The sequence below is a fragment of the Pelophylax lessonae genome, assembly GCF_965119305.1.
Source record: "Pelophylax lessonae genome assembly, chromosome: 7".
Classification (NCBI taxonomy): Eukaryota; Metazoa; Chordata; class Amphibia; order Anura; family Ranidae; genus Pelophylax; species Pelophylax lessonae.
Genome location: NC_138774.1, coordinates 296,483,227 through 296,494,123, shown reverse-complemented (window position 1 = coordinate 296,494,123; position 10,897 = coordinate 296,483,227). Strand labels below are relative to the sequence as shown.

At 47.4% G+C, this 10,897-nt stretch overlaps 1 protein-coding gene across 1 annotated transcript in view; it reads right to left on the bottom strand.

Moving 5' to 3' along the window:
- Positions 1–473: 473 nt before the first annotated feature.
- STEEP1 (STING1 ER exit protein 1) overlaps positions 474–10,897 on the bottom strand; it is a 29,478-nt gene continuing 19,054 nt past the window's right edge. Inside the window, exons 4-7 of the mRNA XM_082262699.1 lie at positions 10,560–10,698; positions 8,776–8,865; positions 6,703–6,795; positions 474–780 (exon numbers count right to left, since the gene is read on the bottom strand). Of these exons, the coding sequence (XP_082118825.1) occupies positions 718–780; positions 6,703–6,795; positions 8,776–8,865; positions 10,560–10,698 (385 nt within the window). The 3' untranslated portion in view covers positions 474–717. The remainder of the gene's footprint in view (positions 781–6,702; positions 6,796–8,775; positions 8,866–10,559; positions 10,699–10,897) is intronic.

The following is a 10,897-nucleotide window of genomic DNA, read 5'->3' as shown; positions in this document are numbered from 1 at the left end:
TATCAGCGCCTGAATAACCCCTCCTATGTGACATCAGCACCTGAATAATCTCTCCTATGTGACATCAGCCCCTATATAACCCCTCCTATGTGACATCAGCGCCTGAATAACCCCTCCTCTGGGACATCAGCACCTGAATAATCCATCCTATGTGACATCAGCCCCTGAATAACCCCTCCTATGTGACATCAGCCCCTGAATAACCCCTCCTATGTGACATCAGCCCCTAAATAATCCCTCCTATGTGACCTCAGCATTTTCTCTGAAAAGAAGTAAATGAGACAAAAATATTAATAACAACTTTTATTAAGGTGGGAGAAACCGAAGAATGTTCCAGAGTTCAGATTTGACAGTTTTTAATGTTTCTTAAATTTTTCCTACAGGGAAAGACACGGCCATGTTATTGTAATTCAGATACAGAAAAATAATCATTACCCTCCCAACAAAACAGGTGTACTCGTCACCCCCCCCCCCCCCAACATGTTACGTCCTCCCATTTATAAAATATTTACTAGTATATACAATTGGCGTATCACTCCACCACCTTCACCAGCAGGCTTGATATTAGGCGGTGTAGGGATGTCCTCCCAGCGGGATGCGATCACAGAGGAAGGTGCGCCATCCTGCCACGCACACCTGTCAGCGAGCTTGTAAACCGCGCGTTACGCCTGGCAAGTCTCAGAAGAACACCGCCGCCTTCGCTCAGGACCGTCTCTTCTACTTGAACTGGTTGTCAATCAGCGTTCCCTTCATTTTGGCTTTCTTTGCTTCCAGTTCAGCCTGGTGAGAGATGAAGGGAATAAATTAATTAGTGTAAATTTGAGCGATGAGATGAAAACATATGGCGCTAGCGAAGCCCCACCGGCACCGCGTGGAGAAATAGAAAATTCTACGAAACGGAGTGTCTGACACCTGTGACCTCAATACAATCTGTCACTCCAAAAATGAGGGGGGTTTTATATCCAGACGTCCTCCTCTGATGAGCCGAAACTCCGGACAAGAAAAACCTTTCTATGAAATGCTGAAGAAATCCAGCGATCGCTGCCAATGTACTAAAGTTTTGTCTCCCCCGATTTCCACTCCTCAGGCTCAAGGCACCTTATAACATCCACATTTCCAATATGCAGATTTACCTGTCAGGATTGCCTACTATTTAAGATGTTTGGGTTATCTATCCTCCCCCCCCCCCCCCTTCTCTCATATTGGATATAAGCAAGCTCCCAGGCTTCTGATGTTGCTCTACACCAGGGGTGGGGAACCTTTTTCTGCCAAGGGCCATTTGGGTATTTATAAAATCATTCGGGGGCCGTACAAAATTATCAACTTAAAAATGTGCCTATTATATTTGGTCAAACATTTAATTAACTCACCCCTAATGTGATGGCTGCAACTGCTTCTCTTTGGTGAGGTGTGTGATGTTAGATGGTATTGATGATGTTGCTACTCGCAACTGGTTTTCCAGGTTTGCGTCGGTCAGTCTGGAGCGCAGTCGACTTTGTGGTGGTAAGTTTTGAAAAGAACTGCTGGCGGGTAATGCTGGTGGGCATAGCTGGCTGGTACTGCTGGTGGGTACAGCTGGCTGGTACTGCTGGCTCAGGCTGGTACTGCTGGCTTGTGCTGTGGGTACTGCTGACTGGTACTGCTGTGGGTACTACTGGCTCAGGCTGGTACTGCTGTGGGTATTGCTGATTCAGGCTGGTACTGTGCTGTAGGTACTGCTGGCTGGTACTGCTGGCTCAGGCTGGTACTACTGGCTAGTACTGCTGGCTGGTACTGCTGGCTCAGGCTGGTACTGCTGGCTGGTACTGTTGTGGGTACTGCTGACTCTGGCTGGTACTGCTGTGGGTACTACTGTCTCTGGCTGGTACTGCTGTGGGTACTGCTGACTCTGGCTGGTACTGCTATGGGTACTGCTGGTTCTTCTGGCTTATACTGCTGTGAGTACTGCTGGCTCTGGCTGGTACTGCTTTGAGTACTGCTGGCTGTGGCTGGTACTGCTGTGTGTGCTGCTGGCAGGAAATGCTGGCTAGAAGCGGCGCCGCGCTGGAGGAAGAGGCGATGTTTCCTGTATTGGTCACAGGCGGAGTGTATTTGATATCACTCCGCCTGTGACTCACTCAGACTGTCACAATGGAGCCAGAACTATACAGGAAGCATTGGCTCCGTTCTGACAGATCAGCTGAGAGACACAGACTCAGCTGCATGTGGGGCCGGTGTAACGTGAGAATTACCTACCCCGTGAGAAAAACCTACCCTCGTCACTTCCAGCCAGAAACAGCTGAGCAGCGCAGCAGTGCGCATGCTCACAGCCCCCGCTACGTAATGGAGCAGCTGAGGATCAGACTAGTGCGCATGCGCACTAGTATGAAATTATCACGGTGTCCGTGAAAAAACCTACCGACACGGCGGTTAAATTAAAACAGCTGTGCTGCACTATGAGTCATCTCCGCTCCTCTCCCTGTCACTACCCTGATCTCGGCTAATAAATATAAAAGCGGCTGGCGGCTCCGTGATTTATCTTTTCATAGCGGAGCGGAGATGATTCGTAGATCAGGCCAGCTGTTTTAATGTAACCGCCGCATTAAACACACTGCCGTGCAACCGGAAGTGACGAGGGAAGGTTTTTCTCACGGGTAGGTAATTCTCACTCAACACCGGACCAAATTACTTCGAGGGCCACATATGGCCCCCGGGACGTGGTTTCCCCACCCCTACTCTACACCAAGGATCCTCAAACTACGGCCCTCCAGCTGTTGCAGAACTACACGTCCCATAAGGCATTGTAAAACTCTGACATTCACAGACATGACTAGGCATGATGGGAATTGTAGTTCCTGAACAACTGGAGGGCCATAGTTTGAAGACCCCTGCTCTACACCTTGGATGTCCAACCTGCGGCCCTCCAGCTGTTGCAGAACTACAAGCCCCATCATGCCTCTGCCATTGGGAGTCATGTTTGCAACTGTCAGCCTTGCAATGCCTCATGGGACTTGAAGTTCCTCAACAACTGTAGGGCCGCAGGTTGGACACCCATGCACATGTTTTTTTCCTTGCATTTTACCCCTTTGAGGGTATATTCATATATGATTGACTCGCCAATTTAGGTGACCCTATCTATACTTCTGAATGCGCTTAACCACAGGGCATCCGGTTCATTCAGTATATGCTCTGCTCAGATTCCTCATCTTTGGTATATCTTGTCTTACCTGCTGGTTCATTGGTTCCCCTGTGTCTGTCCCAAGGCAAGCATTTGTTTTGAGTGTCTTTGAGGGAAGAATATTGGTACCTGTGTATCTACAAGGTCTTGATGACGCGTACTGTGAAACGCGTCGACCTCTGATACAGATGGATACTCTTTCATGCACGTAATTTAGATATTCTTCAATACATGTGTGTCCTTTTTTCTATGACCAGGCCGACATCCCATATGTTTGGGGTAGTCTCCCCTTTTTTAACCTAACCACATTGTTTTTAATATGTAATTAATAAAATGTGATTTTTTTTATTATTGTGTTTCTTCACCGTCTCATGCATGTGCCCTTAAAGTCCATTTTCTCATGGATGTATACATGCATCCGTTGATCAATTTACACCTATGATAAAAACCCCTTCTGTGACGGTACTCACCGTCACTGGGAGTGAAAGACAGATACTTAATGATTTGGATTGCTTCAAGTGGGACAGTAATATTTGTCAGAAATATCTCTCAAGATATATGATTTGATCCCACTTTACACTGTGAGACCTTTAGCCTGTTGCCATGAAGTCTGACTCTTAAATAATCATAGCAATACGTAGATGTGTATTCCATGTACTTCAATATAGGAGACGGGCAGACTATCATTGGCAGTCTTGTCCTATTGTCTATCTATTGATTTGGAATGTGGATTGTGTTAAGTCTGTCTGTCCCACTGTTAAATGTTAATGACCTCACATTGTTCTGTTCAGATGCTAGATAATTAGTTCAGGTTAATTCTGTTTCTGTATACAATTCTACCTGCATATGATAATGTAATCAGGCAACCCCTGACCTGTGTGTGGCAATATGGAGTCACCAATGGGGAGGTCCATGCTGTATATAAATTCTGTGTGACTGTTCAATAAAGAGTGATTCCAGCACAAGCTAAGTTGTCGGCTAGCTTTCTATGTAGGGCGGCTAGGAACCGATATCTATATTCACGACTGGGAGGAAGCCGTATACTGACAGAAGTCCACAAGTACAGTGTGGGTTGAGGCTCCATTACACCTTCATTTCTTTGTAAGTGGGCAAAATTACACAATCTGCAGGGATCAAATCATTATTTTCCCCACTGTATGTGTTTTATCTGTGTATTCAGCGATCTGCCTTGGAGCTCCGCTTTAAATCTTCTCAATGAATGACCTCAAGAAGCCCCATCAATGTGCAATCTTCTCATGCAAACCGTGAATGGAATATTTACCGGCATCCTCAGACTCCGGATACAAACAAAGCCAAGGACGTCCGTGTACAATGGCTGACCTCATGTGAGAGAAGCGAGGCGGACTACGCATGTCCTTCACAGAGGGCTCTAGATGAATAGGATGGAAGACAATAGCCATATTCTCAATGATCGGGGTCATCCGGGGAACTTGGTAACTGCAACCTGAAAAAGTACTGCAGCTGGCTTGTGTAGGCAGATAATCTCAGCTGCACTCAATGGTAGAAATATGTACGTATTTTTAACAAGCACAAGATGAGCTTTAACACAAACCGTCACTGATCTCTGGAGAATTTGTCTCAGCTGCTCATCACCCCCCCCTTCCTCTTAGCAGTGATTCTGCAGCTCAGCTCTCCCACCCAGCAGTGACTCAGCAGACCAGTGCCCCCTCCATGCTGTTCTCTCTCCCAGCATCAAATCAGCAGCTCTGCTTTTCACTCCCTGCAGGGATTCAGAAGCTCAGCTCTCCCTGCAGTGACTCAGCAGCTCAGCTCCCACTGCTGCTCACCAACAGCATCACTCAGCAGCTCATATCTCTCTTCTCCACCCTCCCTGCAGTGACTCCTCAAGCTCAGCTCCCCATCCCAGCAGTGACTCAGCAGCTTAGCTTCTCCCTCCCTGCAGTAACTCAGGTCAGCCCCCCCTTGCTCCTCCCTTCCAGCAGTGACTCAGCAGATCAGCTTCTCCCACACTGCAGTGATTCAAAAGCTCAGCTCTCCCCTCACTGCACTTAGAAGCTCAGCTCTCCCTACTTCACCCTCCCTTCAGTAACTCAGCAGGTCAGCCCCCCTGCTCCTCCCTCCCAACAGTGACTCAGATGAGCTCCTCCCACACTGCAGTGATTTAACAGCTCAGCTCTTGTGGCCTTCCCTCCTAGCAGTGGCTCAGCAGCGTAGGACCCCCTGATCTTCCTGCCAGCATTAACTCAGCTCCCCCCTCCTTGCAACTCAGTAGCTCCCCCTGCACGCTGAGATCCCCCTTCCTGCAGTGACTCAGCAGCTCAGCTTCTCCCACACTGTAGTGACTCAACAGCTCAGCTCTCACAGCTCCTCCCTTCTAGCAGTGACCCAGCAGATTAGCTTCTCCCTCCCTGCAGTGATTCAGAAGCTCAGTTCTCCTTGCAGCAACTCAGCCCCCTTGCTCCTCCCTTCCAGGAGTTACTCAGCAGATGAGCTTCTCCCTCACTGCAGTGACTGGACAGCTCAGCTCTCACACCTCCTCCCTTCTAGCATTGGCTCAGCAGCTCAGATCCCCCTACTTTCCCTGCCAGCATTAACTCAGCTCCCTCCTCCTTGCAGTGACTCAGAAGCTCCTCCTGCTCCACCTTCCTGCCCTGCAGTGACTCAGTAGCTTATCTCCCCCTCCCTGCAGTGACTCAGCAGCTTAGCTCCCCCTCCCTACAGTGACTCAGCAGCTTAGCTCCCCCTCCCTACAGTGACTCAGCAGCTTAGCTCATCCCTCACTGCAGCGATTCAGATGCTCAGCTCTCCTTGCAGTAACTCCTCCCTCCCAACAGTGACTGAGCAGATGAGCTCCTCCCACACACCAGTGAACCAACAGCTCAGCTCTTGTGGCTCCTCCCTTCTAGCAGTGGCTTAGTTCCCCCTGCTCTCCCTCCCAGAATTAACTCAACTGCCACCTCCTGGCAGTGACCAAGAAGCTCCCCCTGCTCCACTCTCCCCTGCAGTGACTCAGCAGCTCAGCTCCCCCTCCTTGCAATGACTCAGCAGCATAGTTTTCTCTCCCTGCAGTGACTCAGCAGCTCAGTTTCCCCTGTTTCTCATCCCAGCAAATACAAAGGTCACTGAGAGCTTGTTATACACGTGGACCCATTCAACGCAGGATCAGATCATACAAGAAATGCCTGCACTTTCAGGGAGTCCAAAGTCTCAGCAGAGAACAATATGTTGGGACTTCATTTCACAACCAGGAATAAGTACACCATATGGCCAAACTTTTGTGGACAACGGATTGTTACACCTATTATATGCCCAGAAGTATGTGCACCTGTCCAAACAACAGAGATCAGGTGTTCAGGTCTGGGAAGGGGGTGTTGAGGTTTCCTATTAATGCCCATGGCTCTGGAACGAGATGGCCAACAAGCTCATATTAGGTGTGATGGACCCTTGGCCATATGGTGGTCCATACTGACAATCTTGGATAATCCCATCTGGTTTGTGAATCTATGCCGGTATTCTCGGTGCGGCGATACGGCTATAAAGCGTGTTGTGGGAATTCCACCTACCAGTTCCTGCAGCCTTCTCTTGCTCATTCCTTTCCTTTCCAGTTGCTTCTCGATGACTTTGGCGTTCTGGGCGTAGGAGTCGGCTATTTCCCTCTGAATGAAACAAGACAAAGACAACTTGTGAGCTCACAGGGTTGTAGAATATACCGGAATTTAAGAGAGATAACCTCAATGGGGCCAAGAACGGGCACGGCGCTCAACTAAACAGCACCTGGACCAGGGCCAAGGAAAATGAATGTGTTCTATTGGGTGGTGGTGGTGGTGGGGGGGTAAAAATAGGGTGATAAACAGCGACCCAATAACCCCACTGAGCAAAATAATATAAAATGAAATGATATAGATCAGTGGTCTCCAAACTGCGGCCCTGTGCTTACCTTTATCTGACCCTTGGGGCACTATTCCTCCCACTGACACCAATGATGGGGCACTATTCCTCCCACTGACACCAATGATGGGGCACTATTCCTCCCACTGACACCAATGATGGGACACTATTCCTCCCACTGACACCAATGATGGGACACTATTCCTCCCACTGACACCAATGATGGGACACTATTCCTCCCACTGACACCAATGATGGGACACTATTCCTCCCACTGACACCAATGATGGGACACTATTCCTCCCACTGACACCAATGATGGGACACTATTCCTCCCACTGACACCCATGATGGGACACTATTCCTCCCACTGACACCCATGATGGGACACTATTCCTCCCACTGACACCCATGATGGGCCACTATTCCTCCCACTGACACCAATGATGGGCCACTATTCCTCCCACTGACACCAATGATGGGCCACTATTCCTCCCACTGACACCAATGATGGGACACTATTCCTCCCACTGACACCAATGATGGGACACTATTCCTCCCACTGACACCAATGATGGGCTACTATTCCTCCCACTGACACCAATGATGGGACACTATTCCTCCCACTAATCCCAATGATGGGGCACTATTCCTCCCACTGACACCAATGATGGGACACTATTCCTCCCACTGACACCAATGATGGGCCACTATTCCTCCCACTGACACCAATGATGGGCCACTATTCCTCCCACTGACACCAATGATGGGACACTATTCCTCCCACTGACACCAATGATGGGACACTATTCCTCCCACTGACACCAATGATGGGCTACTATTCCTCCCACTGACACCAATGATGGGACACTATTCCTCCCACTAATCCCAATGATGGGGCACTATTCCTCCCACTGACACCAATGATGGGACACTATTCCTCCCACTGACACCAATGATGGGCCACTATTCCTCCCACTGATACCAATGATGGGACACTATTCCTCCCACTGACACCAATGATGGGACACTATTCCTTCCACTGATACCAATGATGGGACACTATTCCTCCCACTGACACCAATGATGGGCCACTATTCCTCCCACTGATACCAATGATGGGACACTATTCCTCCCACTGACACCAATGATGGGACACTATTCCTTCCACTGATACCAATGATGGGACACTATTCCTCCCACTGACACCAATGGTGGGGCACTATTCCTTCCACTGAAACCAATGTGAACTCAGAGGGAGGTGCCGGGAGTAGTGCAGAGAGAGGGAGGTGAAGAAGGTCACTTCCAATAGCAGCGCTGATCAGACTGTGGGAGGGAGCACGGCGTTCAAGCATGGGACTGGATAAGGAGGTGAGATCCAATAATGAGTCTGCGTAAGGCAGCAGTGTAATGCAGGGGGAGGGGGCAGAGAGGCGGAGCTTTGTGTGTATAAATGCATGTAAAATTCATGTTAGTGGTCAAAATTATGAGTTTAGAGGTCCGGTGGTCTTCATACTGCACTTAGTTTTGCGCTCCCTTATCACCTTTTACATTTTCACTTTCTAGGCTGTGTAGAAAAAAAAAAACGAATGCTCGAAGCGGTTTGGTTGCTATGGGTAACGTCACCGGTTGAGAGGGAACTTTGGATTCCTTCCCCCTGTTCTTCTGTGTATTCATATGTGCTGATGACAATTAATAGAATAAAAAGTGATGAGATCCCAAGTGTTGGGTACAATGGATTTACTTACAGCTTCGATCTCCTCCTCCTCTTCATCGATGGTGGACACGGTGACGGAGCTGAACTTGCCCATGTCTTTTGTGCGTTTGGTCATCATCACCTTTACAGGAAAGAAATATTACGGTGAGATTACAGAAGGAATGACAAGACAAAGAATTACCGACAAAAGGCGAGCTTTGATTGGCAGCGGGGGTGGGGGGGGAACCCGCGCAACCAATGACACGTCTGCCTTCCTGTCCTTTTCTCCACAAGTCCCTGGGCGCCCTTCTACAAAGGGATTCCGCATCACGTCAAGAAAGAACTTTTTTGTTTGTCTGCTTTTAAAACGTAACACTGCAATGACCCCGAACCTGATTTCCATCAATTCCTCCGGGTGAGAACAGAGCGTGCTTCACCACTTAACCAAACATGACAGCGTCCTCGCCGCTGAGCCATTCGCACTTCAGATTCAAGTAAAAAAACAATATCCATGAGCAAAGCTTCCGTTCTTAACCGCTTCCATACCGGGCCAATTACGGCACTCCTTTCCTACATGGGAAAATAATCTTTTTTTTTATTTATTTTTTTGCTAGAAAAAAGAAAATCATCTTTTTTTTATTTTTTGCTAGAAAATTACTCAGAACACCCAAAAATTATAAATATTTTTTTTAGCAGAGACCCTATAGAATAAAATGGCGGTCATTGCAATTTTTTTATGTCACACGGTATTTATGCAGCAATTTTTCAAATGCAATTTTTTGGGGAAAAAAGAAAAAGAAAAAAAAAAAAAACATTAAAGTTTTTTGCAAATTTGTAAAAGGGGAGGTTAGTCCGAGTAGATAGATATCTAACATATCACAAATTAAAAATGCGCACTCTTAGAATGGCGCCAAACTTCCGTACTTAACCGCTTCCATACTGGGCCAAGTCTGGCACTCCTTTCCTACATGAGAAAATAATCATTTTTTTTTTATTTATTTTTTTTTGCTAGAAAATTACTCCGAACCCCCAAAAATTATAATTTTTTTTTTTAGCAGAGACCGTATAGAATAAAATGGCGGTCATTGCAATTTTTTATGTCACACGGTATTTGCGCAGCAATTTTTGAAATGCATTTTTTTTTTTTTTTTTTAGGAAAAAACACTCACTCATGAATCAAAAAAATAAATAAAAAAAGACGTAAAGTTAGCCCAATTTTTTTTGTATAATGGGCTATACATGGAGTTCCTGCCCTTGGTACCTCGCCTCATACATGTTTCACCCAAAAGGGCTTACTCAGAGAGGAATCTACAATGATAGCGAAAAATATCCAGGTGGGACTTTTTAGGCATTTAATATTTCCACATATACATCAATAAAAGATCATTTTTATTATTATTTTGGATTTGCCAATAAAAATGATCTTTAATTGATGGGTTTTCCAATAAATTATCTTTAATTTATTCCCTATTCCCTGGGTAGGCCCAGAGGTGACCTCCACGAGTAAGCCCAGAGGTGACCTCCACGAGTAAGCCCAGAGGTGACCTCCACGAGTAAGCCCAGAGGTGACCTCCACGAGTAAGCCCAGAGGTGACCTCATACGCTGATTTTTACTGCTTAACAATGCCACCTTGGTGAATAGAACAGTGTTGACTCTTGTGGACATTTCAAGAATACGTTTAGCGAGGCTCACTGGTGTGAACGGCCCCTTTGTGAACACAGCTGCATCAATTTGTTTCTCCAATGTCTGCCTGGAGTTCGGCTTTAACACTCTATGGCAGACAATGGGGAGTCCAGAGCTGCCATAAAACTATGGCATCGATTAGCAGTAATCACCTTTTTAGGGGGGTCCGGCTTCTGAGTAAATATATTTGTCTTTCCAAATCCTTGTCCAAACTTCACCAAGGCTCCATTGAAAATGAATGTTGCAGGGATATTCTTCTGAGAGTGCTGGTAGAAGAGGGGGAGGCTGCACCTGCCAAAACAAAAATAGCATCCAATCACTGAGCTGAGAATAGGCGTTAAGAGTTCTATAGCACTGTTAATGACACTGCACCCAGCCACCGCCACCCCCCCCCCCCTCCAGCACAAGGCAACCAACCCCAGCCACCCCCCCACCGCAAGGCAACCAACCCCAGCCACCCCCCACCACAAGGCAACCAACCCCAGCCACC